The 17,200-nt window shown below is 38.8% G+C and overlaps 1 protein-coding gene across 1 annotated transcript; it reads left to right on the top strand.

Annotated features, from left to right (window-relative positions):
- Window positions 1-4,402: 4,402 nt before the first annotated feature.
- On the top strand, window positions 4,403-16,571 carry IMPA1 (inositol monophosphatase 1). Its single transcript, XM_069854278.1, has 9 exons — window positions 4,403-4,438; window positions 6,762-6,848; window positions 7,832-7,965; window positions 10,331-10,435; window positions 11,713-11,758; window positions 11,899-12,007; window positions 12,777-12,885; window positions 14,358-14,509; window positions 14,931-16,571. The coding sequence occupies exons 2-9, from the start codon at window positions 6,786-6,788 to the stop codon at window positions 15,047-15,049; spliced, it is 837 nt and encodes a 278-aa protein (XP_069710379.1). The 5' UTR covers window positions 4,403-4,438; window positions 6,762-6,785; the 3' UTR covers window positions 15,050-16,571.
- The last annotated feature ends 629 nt before the right edge of the window (window positions 16,572-17,200 follow it).

Below are 17,200 nucleotides of genomic sequence, written 5' to 3'. Positions count from 1 at the left end.
GACGTAGAACTGCTTCCACTTCAGCTGTTTAGACTCTAGCATATCTTTACTTAGCAGATACAAGTTTTTGTTTTTCTAGAGCTTGTTATCTTAGCACATTTTGACAGGGAAAGTTAAAGAATTGGATTTGAAAAACAAAAAAGCAAACCACTTTGGAAGAAACATTTGACATTTTAAATCATTGTTAATTTTACAGGCTTCTGTTTAGAAGTTGCTGAACTGCTTAACTTCAAAGTTAATGAAAGTTAGATTTACTTTAGTAGATGCAAAGAAAATGTATGCAAAGTTACTTAAATGGGAAGAGGAATTTGTCAAAAGAAAACCTTGGTGAATTTATAATAAACAATACTTTATGCCAAACAATTTAAACAGATTAACATCAAGCCTTTTGGTTGTTCTGTTTAGTCATTTTAGAGAATAAACCAGGTCAAGACTTTGCAAATATTTTACAGCTGAGAATGCTGTTGGTAGCAGCTCCTGGCCTTGTTCAAGTTCAGATACTGCTACAAAATTGCCTGACATATATTTGTGATACAGGTAACACAGATTGGAAAGGGTTCTATTACCATCAAAAGCTCGATTTTGCTTGGATATTGTGACCTGTTACATCAGCTGGGCAACACTGTGGGAAACAAGAAATAATCTATCACACTAAGAAAACAAGTAGTAATCTCTCCCACTTTTATTTTCATCAGTTTCTTTTTGTGTGTCTGTTTAAGAAAAGTTTATGTCCTGGAGTGTGATCAGTCTGGATTGAAGACTTTCAGCAATAGATTGCTTCTGTTCATCTTGCTTATCAGGTGTCACATAAAAATACACCTTGTAGCTTATTTCTCCTTAAGGTAGCCTCTATACATGAAATACAAAATTTCCTTTCAGCTGGAACAGAATTTATTGTTTGGAGTAGGGAAATTATTACACTTGAGAGAAAAGAATTTCAGGCGTTTCTGCTTGTTTCATTTCTGCTGATACTAGGATTGATGCAGAATTTGAAATCCTTTTATAAAGCCTGTTAAAAAATGTGCTGCAATGTTAAGTGTACTATTCATGATGTCAAAGAAGCCATTTTCTGTCAGACTGTTGCAGTCCAATATGGCTCATACTGGGACACGTTTGGCAGCTTCCTCAACAAAAAAAATGAATCAAAGTGTTTCTTTCAGTTGCTTTTAGTATAAACTTGCAAAGAATGACTAGCAAAATAGTTTAAAAAACATGCCTTCTCATCTCTGCAGTTCTTTAGCAACTGTGAGGACTTATTAATATAACTATTCCTGTTTACAAAATGGGAAGTAGGAAACATGAAAAGGCACAGTGACTCATCCCAACAGCACTACTGGAAATGGAAGCCGTCTCTTTATTGATGTAAAACTACCTCCAACTGGCTTTGAACAAATGGCTAGATGGGAGTTGGACTGGCACTGGGGAAATGGGGTAAGGCTGCTTCTTTTGGTGATGTAGAAATGTTATGACCTTTTAAAGTTGTACAGAGAACTACAACCTTTGTCCTGTTCACAGTAGATCACCATTTACATCTTACAGTAAGGTATGTGAATTGCAATCTGTGAACACAAGACAATGCCTCATTTTTTTACTTGATGAAAGACAATAGGGTCAAAAGACCACAGAAAAATGATGACACTGGTATAAGTTGGTCTTGGAAAGCAGAGGGCTTTTTCCCCCTGTATAATTTTGATTACAGGAATCTTGAAAAATGCATAATTTGAATGGCAAATTGGTTTCAAAAATCTTTGTTTGAAAGATATGGAGTTTTCTGGAAAATGTGTTTACTGTATATTTTTAAAACACCAGTTGTCTCTTGACGCTGTGAAATACCAGACTCAATAATCAATGCTTATTTGATTACTAAGTAAGGTATTCTTCAATGCGATGCCAGGCAAGCAGGGGATTGCTCCAACTAATGGGCATGCAACTTCCAGTACAATTCACAAAGGTGATATACCGTCAAAGCATACATATTAATCATTTTTCCTGGAACAAGTGTGTCTATTATCATCAGTTCCCAGAATTTATTTACGTAAGTTTCCTCACCTTGGTGCACACACTCTGCACTCTGCCCTCCAGGGGTCTCCTTCAGGGGTCTCTGGATGAAGGCTGTAGGTCTTCGTTACAGTTGAACTTTTCAACTCTCCTTCTTGCACATGCTCTTAGAATCCTTGGACACCTCTTCAAGGTTGTATCTGGTCTTAGCTGGTTCCTCTTTCTCTTGTCATTGCGCTAGTCCTTGTTATCAGGCTTAATTAGATACAGTCACGTTCTTTCCCATTCTTTCTAACTGCAGCCTTGTTAAAAGTCCTTAGTTAAGCATAAGTATCCAGGCATGGACTGGCTGAAAGTTATGATTCAAGTTAATCCTACATTTTAGTACTAAAATTCCCAAATCTATACATAATATTCAAATATATAAAAGGTTGGCAACTAATAACAAATTATTTCTTCCTTTAATCTGGTTACTGATTTGGTATCGTTCTCATCAGCAGAGCTGTCAGCAGGAGGCAAAGGGGCAAAAGAAGCTGTCAGCTGGCCAGGGGGCAAAGGAAGCGTCTTTCTGGGTGTTGTGTTTTTGACGGAAGAATCAAGACGTAATGGAGAAAAACCATATCTGTAAGAGACTTGCCCAGTGTGAGAAACAATTATTCACTGGTAAAATACTGAAAACGAGTCTTCCAAGCAAAGGCAATAATGTTTTTTATTGTACAATTCAGCACTGAGTTGGATGCCCTTCTAAAAAAGAATCATAGAATTCATAGAATCACTAAGTTGGAAAGGACCCACTGGATCATCAAGTCCAACCATTCCCACCAATCACTAAACCATGCCCCTGAGCACCTCATCCACCTGTCTTTTAAACACCTCCAGGGAAGATGACTCAACCACCTCCCTGGGCAGCCTGTTCCAGTGCCCAATGACCCTTTCCTTGAAATATTTTTTCCTGACATCTAACCTGAACCTCACCTGGCAGAGCTTGAGGCCATTCCCCCTTGTCCTGTCCCCTGTCACTTGGCAGAAGAGGCCAGCACCCTCTTCTCTACAACCTCCTTTCAGGTAGTTGTGGAGAGCAGTGAGGTCTCCCCTCAGCCTCCTTTTCTCCAGGCTAAACAACTCGAGCTCTCTTAGCTGCTCTTCCCAAGACTTGTTTTCCAGCCCCCTTCACCAGCTTCATCGCTGTAACAACATCCAACAAGCCCTCCTCAGCAGGTCCCTGTGGTCCCTCAGAAACAGGAGGGTCTGGCCTGGCAGCATCACTGCTCAGCAGCCACGGTGACAAAGAGCGTAAATACTGAGTGACAGAGGGATCAATCGGTCTCTGCCACAGAAAGGTTCCCATCCAACATCTCCTTGAATTCCACCTTATAAAAGCAGTGGGTCTATATACTAGTTTTAGACAAAAAAAAAAAGTGTAAGTTACCAAAGAACGTTTATTTGTTCAGGTTATCCAACCATGTCTGGAGACTCCCTTTAGGTTATCTCCTGACCCAAGACAACCACGTCTCACAAGTCAGTTAAGCACATCAATAAACTCTCGCAGCTGTAAGACAGGTTACCTGCTGACCTCCCATACAAGGACAGGCTGAGAGGGTTGGGGTTGTTTAGCCCAGAGCAGAGTAGGCTCCAAGGAGATCTTATAGCGACCTCCCAGTACCTGAAGGGGCTACAGGAAGGCTGGGGAGGGACTGTTGACAAAGGCTGAGTGATAGGACAAGGGGCAGTGGGTATAAATTGGAGAGGGGCAGATTTAGGCTAGACATAAGGAAGAATTTCTTCATGATGAGGGTGGTGAGACATTGGCACAAGTTGCCCAGGGAAGGTGTGGCTGCCCCATCCCTGGAGGTGTTCAAGGCCAGGTTGGATGGGGCTTTGAGCAGCCTGGTCTGGTGGGATGTCCCTGCCTGTGGCAGGGGGGGTGGAACTGAGTGATCTTTAAGGTCCGTTCCACCCCAAACCGTTCTATGATTTTATGACCTGAAACAGCTACATCTTGCAAGGCAATGAAGCATATCAATAAATTCTTGCAACTGTAAGAGAGTGTTCATTCTTTCAAGTTATCCATATATTATATCTTGGTACATGACAGATTTATATTACAAGGTAATTAAACATGCAAACCAGCCGCAGAAAAACTTATCCATTAATTCTCACACCAGTGTACTGCTTTTAAGCACTGTAACCTGAATTGACCCGTCGCTGAGTTACCTTGGAGGGGTGGGGGCGTGACACACACATTCAGGCCCTTCCTTGGGTTCCTTCCCCCCCAACCCCCGCGTTCAAAAAGGCGCCAAAGGGCGGTTTTCCCGCCCCCTGCGCGCGCCCAACGCTGGCCACGCCCCCTCCCTCCCGCCGCGCGCCCGGGGGGGTGGGCGGGGCTGAGCGGCCGCGGTTGCGCGCCTGGAGCGGCGGGAGCAGCGGTGGCGGCGGAGAGGTGACGGGGGTGGGGGGAGCGGCCTCCTCCTGCGTCCTCGGCCGCCATCTCGGAGCGCTGGGAGGCGGGAGCGGTGCTGCGCCAGCACCCCGGGCTGGGCTTGTCGGCTCAACAGCCTGGGTCGGGGCAGTCGGCGGTTTCAGTGCAGGGTGGGGGGTGACGTGATGGACGTGAGCCGGCAAGGCCAGTCGTACCTTGCACTGCATTGAAAGAAGCGTGGGCAGCAGGTCGAGGGAGGGGATTCTGCCCCTCTGTTCTTCTCTTGTGAGACCTCATCTGGAGTACTGTGTCCAGTTCTGGAATCCTCAACAGAAGGATAGAGAGCTGTTGGAACGGATCCAGAGGAGTCTACAAGGATGATCAGAGGGCTAGAGCACCTTCCCTATGAGGACAGGCTGAGAAAGTTGGGCTTGTTCAGACTGGAGAAGAGAAGGCTCCAAGGAAGTCTTATAGCGACCTTCCAGTACCTGGAAGGAGCCTACAAGAAAGCTGGAGAGGGACTACTTATAAAGGCTTGTGGTGATAGGATGATGGAGAACAGGTGTAAACTGGAGATGATCAGATTTAGATTAGACATTAGAAAGAATTTCCTCATGATGAGGCACTGGCACAGATTGCCCAGGGAAGCTGTGGATGCCCCGTCCCTGGAGGTGTTCAAGGACAGGTTGGACTGGGCCTTGGGCAGCCTGATCTAGTGGGATGTCCCTGCGCATGGCAGGAGGGTTAGAACTGGGTGATCTTTAAGGTCCCTTCCAACCCAAACTATTCTACAATTCTGATGTGGACTGCTTACAGCCCTGAGTTTATGGGACAGACTCATCACAGGGCATCCATAGAGGACAAAACTAAGTGGGATTGGTGTGAAAGGTGCTTCTTGCAGGCAGTGTTTGCACTGGTATTTAACTGAAATAGGTGTTCTGGGCTTTCTGTTCTGGTGAGGTTTTAAATGCGGTTTATTTTTTGTTTTCCCTCTGCTGCATGCTGGTATGCTGGGTGTCCGGGTACTTAAGCTTCTGCTAGTGCTACCAGTCTTTCACAGAGTGACTTTATCGTGTAGAATCATAGAATTGCTAAGTTGAAAAAGACCTTTGAGATCGAGTCCAAGTGTAGCTGCTGTCCACTACTTAACCATGACCTTAAGCACTTTATCTACCTGTCTTTTAAATACCTTCAAGGATGGTGACTTGGCCACCTCCCTGGGCATCCTGTTCCAGTGCTTGATAACCCTTTCAGTGAGGTTTTTCCTAATGTCCAACCTGAACTTCCCCTGATGCAGCTTGAGGCCATTCCCTCTTGTCCTATAATCTGTCACTTTGGAGAAGAGACCAGCACCCACCTCTCTACAACTCCTTTCAGATCGTGTAAGTCAGTGATAAGGTCTCCCCTCACCCTCCTCTTCTCCAGGTTAAACAACCCCAGTTCCCTCAGCTGCTCCTCCTAAGACTTGTTCTCCAGCCCCTTCACCAGCTTTGTTGCCCTTCTCTGGACTCACTCCAGGTCCTCAACATCCTTCTTGTAGTGAGGGGCCCAAAACTGAACACAGGATTTGAGATGTGGTCCCACTAATGCCAAGTACAGGCATCTCATGCTGTTGTACCCAGCTCTATGTCCTGACAAATTATTTCTGTGTTTGTGTAACAGAACTTATTAAAAGCTGTGATAGGTAAAGAACGTTATTGACGTAATTGAAGTATCATGCTCTTTGCAGTTTACCTAGCTTTTCTAGCCTTTTCCACCTTTTTAGGATGAAGGCTGAAAGAGACAAGGACCATTGGCTCAAGAGGCTTGGTCTAGGGGCTTTGAATCATGTTAATTGTGCAGGTTTTTTGATACTATTTCATTATTGATTTTTTCATGATAATTTATCTAATTTTTGTGACTTGCAATTGTTACAAAGTTGTTTCCCAGGTTGTCACCTAAAGACTGCATCACTGGTATCTTGTAACTTGATTATGTGGAATCAAACCCATTTCATTTTTGTGTTTGGAATAAACCCCTGGAAAAGCACAGACTACTAAAATACGGAAAGGATAGATTTTGGCTTTAAGATTTTAGTATCTCGTGTCTTTCGGGACTGAGGCTCTGAACTTGCTAACGTTTTATGTTGTCCCTTTTTGATAATCACAAAACATGGGGAAAAAATACGAACTTAACTAAAAATGTGTTAAAAGCTTTGTCTGTTTCTTTCAAGTGAAAAGGATGGGACAGACTTCTGTATTCCAGCAAAGACAAAACAGTGCAGTCCAGAACAGAGTAAATAGAAAATTGGAATTTATAAAAAAATAGCCGTAATTATTTTTGTGTTCATCTGTCATTTTGATAGGTTGTGTCCTTTTGATAAGAAAAGATGACAGATCCTTGGCAAGAATGTATGGATTATGCGGTTGCTTTAGCAAGAAAAGCTGGGGAGGTAAGTATAAACTTTTTGTAAATAATAACATAACTTACTGAGTCTATTATGTATATAGCTTTTGAAAGAGGTTTGATGTTGGATATTCTTCTGAAGAGTATTTTGTCAAAAACACAGATTAGCAGAATCATTCAGTGATGTTGACGTTCAAGACTTAGAGTGTCTCTCATGCTTACAGCTTTGTTAGTGTAAGAAAACAACTTTGCACTTTTCTTTGGACCAGGGTCTGATGAAAAACTAAGGAGAATATTTTGTTCCTTAGATTTGATTGAAAAAAGAGAAATCTAAATTGTGTAAACAGTATCTCTGGTTTTCCCCTTAAACTGCATCTGTCTACTATTTATCCACCATTTGTGATTTAAGATGGCTTAGAACAAGAAAGAGTATGCACATCTTGGCAGAGCCTGAGCAGAAGTGTGTTTACCAAATGTTCAGTTGTTGGTAGGTCTGCTTGGTACATTTGAATGCCATTGCAGCCATGATAGCACACGTACTAATTCTGTCCCCTGGAGCTGCAGAATCTTCAGAACATTGTCCCTGCAATGACCTCATTAAAGTCTTCCCTCAGAACATCTTTTAATTTTGTGGGCTGTGAGGCATGGATTCTTACTTTACCTGATCTTGATAGTTTTAAGATCTGGTTGAAAATAGCTGACTTGTGTGTTTAATTCAACTTTTGTATTTAAACTTAAAAATCTCAAACCTGCCTTAAGAAAAAAAGAGCTCAATTTCATGTACCAGTGGATCTTCCTGTAGCACTTAAGATATAAGGTCATGTTAAAATTTGTGCTGAGTAGGGACTGGGGATATGGCAAGCTTCAGCTCCTGCAGTTAAATCCAGTTTTGGTCACTGCTTGTGTTTTGTATATGCAGTATAGAAATTACAGTAAAAATGATGCTTAGGTTTTTGGGAAAACTAACATTTTCGATACTGTCAATGTAGAAAGGTTTTTTTTTGTTTAATTTATTTCTTTTGTTAATAGATAATCTGTGGAGCACTCAAAGAAGAAATATCTGTTATGACTAAAAGTTCACCAGTAGACCTAGTGACAGAAACTGATCAAAAAGTAGAAAATTTCATTATCTCTTCTATAAAAGAAAAGTATTCTTCTCACAGGTATGGCTTCTTATCAATACAATTTTGATGAAAGAAGGGGAGAAGGTAACTGGATGGAGAAAATGGAAAGTTTATGATTTTGCTTGGTAAAATTTCATTACAGTTGGCATGCTGGAATGTTAAAGAATTCTCCCATGCCCTCAGTATGTTAAATATCTTAGAGTAGCGGTGTTTACTGAATAGAGTTTAGCCTTGCTCAAGACTTATGCTGAAAGTTACTTCCAGATGGGCCAAGAGTAAATAACCTCCTGGTTATTTGTGATGGAGAATCAAAGGTGGCCCTAGGGTACTCAGAACCCAAATTTCTTGTCTGCTCTTGCCTTTTGGAACTAGCATGCCTTTGCTGTCTGCTGGATGGCTCCCATGGTACCGAGTATGCTTTTGCAAGTCTCAGACTTTATAAGAACATATAAAAAAAGATAAGACCTTCTGATTCTGCATAACTGAACTACAGAATACTATTTTTTTAACTGATTTCCTTTTTTTTCCCTCTCCTCCTACTCAAAATAAATTTATTCTGAAGGGTGAATTGTATCTGTTTTACTTACATGAGACTTTCTTTCCCATTTTGACATAATGACTCAAGTAGAATACAGTTTCCTTAAAATGGGTTTTCTAATTTTTCTTGCATTTTCTTGGCAATTTTGTTATTATAGCTATATACATGACACGTAATAACTATGTGCAGAATTGGAACTGAGGTGATGCAAAATGTCACTAGCCTAACCAAATCTGTGTAAGTATACAGACTTGTGGAATGACATTGAAATAACAGTTTCTGTGGTACTGATAAACATTTTAGGATGTTTTAGCTACTTTTTTTTATTAGATAATTGATATCACATTAGACATACTGGTGTTGAGGTTATAGGGCCCTCACTACAAGAAAGACATTGAGGTGCTGGAGCATGTCCAGAGGAGGGCACTGAAGCTGCTGAAGGGTCTGAAGCACAAATCTTACGAGGAGTGTCTGAAGGAACAGGGGCTGTTTAGTCTAGAGAAGAGGAGGCTGAGGGGCAGACTTCATTGCTCTTTACAACTACCTGAAAGGAGGTTGTGGAGAGGAGGCTGTTGGTCTGTTCTCCCAAGTAACAAGCAATAGGATGAGAGGAAATGGCCTCAGGTTGCACCAGGAGAGGTGTGAACTGGGAGTTAGGAAAAAAATTCTTCACCAAAGGGGTTATTTAGCACTGGAACAGGCTGCTCACAGCTGTGGTGGAGTCAACATCCCTGAAGGCATTAAAAACATGGATATGGTGCTGAGAGATGTGGTTTAGTGGTGGACCTGGCAGTGTTAGGTTAGTGGTTGGACTCCATGATCTTCAAGGTCTATTCAAACCTAAATGATTTTGTTTCCATGAATTTCACTTTGTAATGAATTACTAATCCACATAAATAACTATTCAGACTCTTTCTTCCTTTGTGAAGATGTACTGCTTTTTGGAGACTTGCTGTTTCTAAGCAATCATCTTCACTTGCATAGTTAATCATTAAACTCCTAATCGATATTAAAGGGACTTCATTTGTTTACTCTCAGCAGTTCTTATTTTATGTTTGTGGAGGAAAGCATGTTTCATGTGTACTTTTCTTAGGTTGAGTACTATGTGATAAATGTGGCAACATGCAAAAGGCATAGAAGACAACTCCACCCACTTACACTCATCTCAGTATTTTGTATTTCAAACCAAATATTTTCATGAGCAAAAATTGTGAGGTTTGGGTTCCTGTGGCGCTGTGCCTTGTATATCCTTTGGGTTTAGAACTATGGCTGAGCAGGCGCTCTGCCATCTTCTCCAGGAGAAGCTCCCTTCACCATGTTACGATTTTTGTAGTGCCTGTAAAAGCAAACAGTTCTAAGACTAACAACTTTCTGTCCTACTGGGGTTGAAAGCAGACTAAAAATGTAACAGTTGCTGCAGTTGTTCAACCAGATGCATACGATCACAAAAACTTCATTCAGTTAAAACATGAGCTAAAAAGTAGTGGTTTATAGCATAAATACACTGAAAGGTATAAATAGCTACAGATATTCTGACCAAAATTTGGTGATGCAGCTACTGAAAAGATTATGAAAACTTCAGTGTTCTAAACACTAAATTCCAGTGACAGATATTAAAACATAAAATGTGAAGTTCTTTTCCCCACATATTGTGCTTATCTCTGACATCATAAATATCAATGCAAGCTTGGTCAAATATGGTTGGTGCTTTCCAGATAAATTCTGTATTTCTCTACTTTTTGTCTATGAACATTAATGATACATAAACCTGAATCTTGCTTTAAGAATTTTAATTTGAAGAATGGTTTTGTAATTCAGACCTTTTAAGCATTTTTTTGTGTCTTTTAAATTTGTTTGTTATTCTAGCTTCATTGGAGAAGAATCTGTTGCAGCTGGGGAGGGCAGCATTTTGACAGATAACCCCACATGGATTATAGACCCTATTGACGGAACTACCAACTTTGTGCACAGGTCCACCTTTCATTTGTTATGTTAGCAGCTTCAACCAATTACCTTTTAGCTTTCTCCAGTTCCATGAAAGGAATGTTTTTTCACTTTTAAGTTGCTTTAAAAGAGATACTATGTACTAGGTATTACTTACAAATTGCTATTTGCGTTTATTTAAGAGTCCTTGAATGAGTTTTGTAATCATTTTAGTACTTCAGTATTATAATAGTCTCATTCTGTAAAGAACAGTAGTTGTTCTGTGGAAGGCCCGTACTATAATGAAGGAGTCAGCACCCTTTGAAACAGATGCTTTACTTTTAACAGTAAAGCAACAGGACTCAGAATAAGGAGTTGCAGCATCTTCTGAGAGGCTTTGGTGAGAAGCGATCACAGCTCCAAGTACTGATTTCTAAGAAATTTCAAATTTGCTGAGATCTGGGAGCTGTTACAATGAAAGAAAGCAGAGTATCACCAATGATTGTCTAGTGGTATTTTGCATCAAAATGAGGAGGAGACTTTCAGTGTGATGCTGACTGCCTATTCCTTCTATCTTCAAATTGTGACAGATTTTTGCCCTGATGAGCTTTTCTGTGCATACGTGATTCCAGTTTTGAAATGGCGGCTGCTGTGTGCACCATGACAGCTGCTGAATCCTGCTAAATTACATGTTCAAAAAGCTATAAGAAAAGAACACATTCTGCTGGATTTACAGACTTAAAAGTCTGTATGTTGGCTGATAGTAATTAAAGTGAATGTTTTGGAAGTGTGAATTTTGAAGAGATTAAAAAATAAGATTATTAATTGGTTCATTGTTAAAAAATAAGACCAGTGTGCAGCTCATCATCTCCTATATAATCTCAGAGCCTTCACTCTTCTTTCTGCGTTCTTCCTTCTCACTTCAATATCTGCCTTTCTCATTGCTTTGGTGGAGGTGGGGGGAGGGGTGAATTGCTTCTTTTGATAAGACCATTTTGGCCAGCTTGTTTCTTCTGAGAAAGGTTAGTGGTGTAGCTTGCTTGTATTTTTTGGCTATAAAATGACAGTGCCTAAGCTAGTAACAGAGGTGACAGTCTCTAAGTTGTAACAGACTGAGTTTCAGTGGGTGGAAAATTTGGTATCTTAAATGGTAATTGCTGTTGTTGGATGTGAAATTCCAGAAAACTAGTATTTCCTATATAGTCTAAGTTTCTTTTTGAAATATGCATTACATTTAATTGGATGTTGTTTTTATTAGGGGAAAGCATGGTAATGAAAGAAGCATAGTATCTCACTATAAATTAGTGAAATGTTTTGTTTTGTAGGTTTCCATTTGTGGCAGTTTCAATTGGCTTTGTTGTAAACAAAAAGGTATGCTTTTTATTACTTAATATCTAATCAAGCAAAACCAAATTAATTACTTGTTGATAGTTATAATTAAGAGCTATATTTTCACAGTAAGTAAGAAGAATGGGGAAAAGCCCTCAAGGCATCTTTACTTTTCTTTATAGATAGAGTTTGGCATTGTGTACAGTTGTGTAGAAGACAAGATGTATACTGCCAGAAAAGGAAAAGGTGCGTTTTGCAATGGTCAGAAACTTCAAGTGTCAGGCCAACAAGGTAAGCTGAACTGATAAGAGTATTTCTAGTAATTTAATTTATTTTGCAAATGAAGAATCTACAGTTTTAGACCTCAATATATTCCTGCTTCATAGCTCATGGTTTTGTTTTGCAAAGATAGGCTTTTCTTGGCCATATGTTGTTCAGTTTTGAGAAACAGCTTTTATGTTCTATTTGATGCATACAGCATGCTTGTGATCTTTGCAAAATCAGGACTCGACAATTGAAGATTTTATTACTTGTGTGTCTGTGTGTTGTCGTTGTTAGGTTTTTTGTTTCGTTTTGTTTGACGGATTACGTTTTTTTCTTCCCTGTATCTCTGTAATCCACCAGTTATTGTTCTTTAGAGTCTGTAACAAATCTACCAAAAAATTCAGCTTCTTCTGGTTAAGTCAGTATAAGTCTTGTGTACTTACTCCCCTATGCAAAGTAAAATCCACACTTAAAGTAGGACCTTTAGAAATGTGATAGATCATGTTAGAGATCTAAGGACTTTTCTAATTTTTATAGCAATAGAATTTTATTTACTAATGATATCAATTAGTGTATATGCACAATTGACTCAGATCATGCATTGTTTGCTGTATTTTACTTTTTCTTGCCATTTTCCGTATCAGAATAGATTTTTAGGCATTCAATATATGTAATATTTATATTAAAACACCTTAATTTTATTCAGTCTTGTAAGAAAGCACTGAAATAAACTCTGCTAATTATGTTATTATATAAGTTGTACTGTTGGATAAATGAGGTTTTATTTCTTTTCCAGACATTACAAAATCCCTTCTAGTAACAGAATTGGGATCAAATCGTGATCCAGAGACTATAAAAATAATTCTTTCCAACATGGAAAAACTTCTCAGTATTCCTATCCATGGGTAAGACACTTCCTGGTTTTTATATTTACTGATAGTGTTATATTGTAAATATGGTCATTTGGGGGGAGGGTTGATTGCATAACATCTAACACCTTAAATGTGAAATGTGTTTTAAATGTTTTTCCCTAGTAGCTTCTGCAGAGAAACTCTGAGGGGGTTTATCTTTTTCAAGCTGGGACATATATAAGGGAACTTTAATAATCAGTATTGAGGAGTGAAGCACATTTGATTTTTTTAAGACTAAAATGTATGTCACTTAATAGTTAAAAAAATGAAATACAATTTTGTGCTTTTTTATTCCCAGAAACATAAAAGGAGTAAGATGGAATAAATAGGAACTATACAACGTTTCTTAGTTTCCTTTTCCCGTAGTAGTGAAAATAATTGTTGTTTTTTTATTTACATTAGAAGTCAAAAGTACATTTCCTGTTTTTCTTTCAGTGCTGTACAATGTTTTTGAATTTGTCCAAGTAGTTGAGATTGTCCATAAACTGCCTTGCTTCCTCTCCTCCAGTTAAGCCAAAGCCTGCGAACCATTTTCTGTCTAACTGTTTCTGAAAACTATTTTATGTCTAAGGTTTCATTAGACTTTTTTGTGATACTGAACCTTGTTCATTTCTCTGATCTCAAGGGGGGTTGTATTTTTTCTTTTGCTGAGATTCTCAAGATTCTTGTTTTGACATCTAGTGCTTTTTGTGCTTTCAAAAAGTCTTCTGATAATATTAAAGAATATATGCTAAAATGTAAGTAGGGCATACATTTTAGATAGGCTGTGAGTTCAGCTTTGCTATTTTGTTGACGGGAGACGGGCGTTGATGTAGGTTGCTTTTTGCTGTAACTTCGATGCTATAAGTTACAATTTAATGTACATTTTACTGAAAATTGAAATAACTGTAAGTATTTGTACAAGTCACACTTACTAAGTGCATCATCATATCCAAAAGAAACTGGAATTTATAACACGAGGGATTTTGGTGAAGTTATACAGACCATATCTATGCTTTTTGTGACTAGTGCCATTAGGGTTTTTTGCATGCCAGAGCTGCTTACTGAGCACCACCAGGGAAACTGAAGTAATAGTTTTTCAATACAGAGAACTGCGTATACTCAAATTGAATTCTTGTATTCAAAAAGCAGAGTAGAATATCTGTTATTCTTTCACAGGTAGATAGATACCTCCCCTTATATGTTTTATGTTAAGAAGTTGTTTCAGATGTGTTTCGATCTAAACCAAAATTGTTTAATAGAATTTGAAGGTTTTATTTCTGGAAATTTGCTATATTTGCAGAGCTCTTTACAGTACTTAAAACTTCATTCCCAGTTTTATATGTTTCACTGCAGCATTTCATCACATTTTCTCTAGCTCTGTTCTCTTTGCATAGATGCTTTTGTGTTCTTTGAGCAGTGTACACAGACATTGTGGCTTTCTTACAAACTGTTCTCAATTGAAAAAACAACCATGCCTCCTTTAGGATTAGAGCCGTTGGTACAGCAGCTGTGAACATGTGCCTTGTGGCAACAGGCGGAGCTGATGCCTATTATGAAATGGGGATTCACTGCTGGGATATGGCAGGGGCTGGAATTATTGTTACTGAAGCAGGTGGAGTTCTGCTAGATGTATCAGGTAAATGCATGGGTGTGCATGATACTCTCTTGTCCTTTTTAAATAGCTGATTTGGAACAAAACATAGCTACCATGAGAAGGCAAGGAGGTTTTCAAGCCTCTTTTTGCTACTGAATATAGTTCCTATCTGGTTAGCAAGCAAAGAGGGTGTCAATTGTATGTTCTTAAGCTACAAGACAATGTTTACTCTCTTCACTGAGCACCCAGAAGAGTGAAAAAAGACAGAAAATATACACTGAAGAGAATTTAAACATAGCTGATATGAGATACGTGCTGTGTTAAATGCATTATTAACCAGGACAAAACTTCGTTCTAAATAGTAATGTATCATTTACGCTCCATTTTTTCAATGCTTATTTTCATACCAACTTTTAATTTTCTGCAAATTTAAGCTGGTTTCTTTTCTTGCTTTGATTTCTAGGTGGACCATTTGATTTGATGTCTCGAAGAATAATTGCAGCAAGTAGTCGAGCTATAGGAGAGAGAATAGCCAAAGCACTACAAATAATTCCTCTGAAAAGGGATGATGCAGCTAACTGAGTACCAGAACTACACCTTAAATGAAATTGCGTAATGTTTTGTCATACTCCCTTGTAGTGGTTGTTATACACCTTGAACCTGGTAAAAAGATAGTTAAATAGATGGTAGTCTTTCTGTACTGGTGTGACTGCTAAGTAGTGGTTTGAGATTGGACCAACATTTTAAGTAAGCTTTTAAAATTAAGTGTTTTAGTCAACATCATGGTTATGTAAAAATCTATAAAAAGAAGCAAATGTATTCAACTAATATTTTCAAGTTGTATACTGCACTGGAAGTCATAGTAAGATGTTCTGATGTATAGATAAATAAAAATCTCTAGTTCCATAAGTAGAAAAGCAGAATTCACTGTCTTAACACCATATCATCACATCTGATCCTGAACCCAAACGGGTGGAAGAATATTGTTTATCCAGTCTCTCTGTATCTTCTCTGTTGCTTTCTTTAGTGTCATCAATCTCTCCATTCCTTTACCTTGTTACTGGTTTTGTAGAGGTACTTGCACCTTTCCAAAACTTTTTAATTGCCCATCATTCTGGCTCTGATTTAAAGCCTCTATTACTTAGCTATTACTGTTTCCGTAGTCATTGTTTTACCTGTCTTACAGTAGAGAAACACTCTCTCTTTAGTCTTTTGTGTGGCCAATATGCTTGCAAAATCATTACACTTGCAAAAATAAGAGTTACTGTGCTGGAAAACATATGCATCTCCCAGAAATAAGTTCTGAGCATACCTTCTATCACCAAATGGACTTACTCTAAATTAAGATGAAGTATGGTTTACATTTGACCGTTGGAATTGGCTGATACTAGGTCCTCTGTCTTATTATTTGTAGTTGTAGTTCCTGTTAATTTTACTTGGGTTTCTCCATGGATGACTGTGTTTCAGAGTCTGAGGAATTGTTAAAATCCAGGAAAGTTTTCAGTAACTCAGCTGGCAAAAAACCCAGCCCACCGCCCAGATATTTTACATTGTTATCTGTAAGTTATCAAAGCAGTGACCAACCAGAATCAGGTTTCTATTGTGTTCTAGAGCGTACAGGTACAAAAGAAGATAAATATCTAAACCTAAAGGGTTTGTAAATCTAAGAAATAATAGTAATTGCATTCTTGGTGTCAGTTGTTCTAAACTTCAAAACTATACTGGTCTTTGAAGTTTTTGTGTTTAAGATTGTGAAAAGTATCAGTGCACTGTTCAAATAATTAATGCACTTTAAGAAGAAGATTTAACTTAGATCAGCCTTTAGACTGGTTTTCTCTGTCTCAGGTTTCCTATAGAAAGTTGTCTTGCTGGTGGTCCAGTCAAGACACAGCAATGCTTTGGAAAGCCTGACTTTTTGTACTTCCACTGGTTTTATTTTGGAAAATGGTGTTCTCTGTCTTGGAAATTGCAACAAGTCTCTTGTGATAAATTTCAGTCTTTTATATCAGTTGATTTTTGCAAATTTTATAGAAATATTTAATTTGAAGTTGTATCAAATGCCAGATGATTCATGTTAAGGAGTTCAGCCTGCCATTTACGTGTCTTGTCAAAAAGCCAGGCTTAACCTTAATTTTACTTTTTAATTCCCATTGACAAGGGTAGAAAATTTTGAGCATGTCACTTTATTAACTTTATTGCTGTAAATGATGTGGGATGGGATCATCATTATTTCTTAGAAGTATGTCTACTATACCATTTCCGTGGCTATTGTATAACAAATCCTGTGTGACTTTTAAAAACTGATTAATTTGTGAAATGGAGACATGTCTAAAGAATACTTGAGATGGGAGAACACATTTGAAATAAATATGCTTTAGCAGCAGTGGCTCCAGATGTGCTTCCTTTCCTAACATTCATTTGAGTACAGTGCTGGGTACGAGCAAGCTGGATTTGTGGACTTGACTGCCTGTGTGTTGAATACTTTATTTTCTTAGTCCCTGATGTACACGGATCATAAGCTGTGCCTTTGAAGAAGTGACTTTATGTATACGCTTGCAGTAGGTTTTTAGGGTGAATATTCCAACACCTTCCAATAAGATCATGGTCCGTTAATCATCTCCAACCTCAGAGCTCAAACTTTGCAGGTTATGTTGCCTGTGATTTGTTTTGGAGGCCCTCAGGTCATTAGAGCATGTAGCTTTCTCGCTGTTAAGTTTTCTAATAATGCTCATC

Source organism: Phaenicophaeus curvirostris, chromosome 3, assembly GCF_032191515.1.
Source record: "Phaenicophaeus curvirostris isolate KB17595 chromosome 3, BPBGC_Pcur_1.0, whole genome shotgun sequence".
Taxonomy (NCBI): Eukaryota; Metazoa; Chordata; class Aves; order Cuculiformes; family Cuculidae; genus Phaenicophaeus; species Phaenicophaeus curvirostris.
The sequence above is the reverse complement of the archived record's forward strand: the minus strand, read 5'-3'. Positions and strand labels throughout refer to the sequence as shown.

Coding starts and splice junctions, on each gene's coding strand:
- IMPA1 (XM_069854278.1), top strand. CDS start 6,786: ATGACAGATCCTTGGCAAGAATGTATGGATTATGCGGTTGCTTTAGCA. Junction 6,849..7,831: donor TAGCAAGAAAAGCTGGGGAG/GTAAGTATAAAC, acceptor TTTTGTTAATAG/ATAATCTGTGGAGCACTCAA. Junction 12,886..14,357: donor CTCAGTATTCCTATCCATGG/GTAAGACACTTC, acceptor TGCCTCCTTTAG/GATTAGAGCCGTTGGTACAG.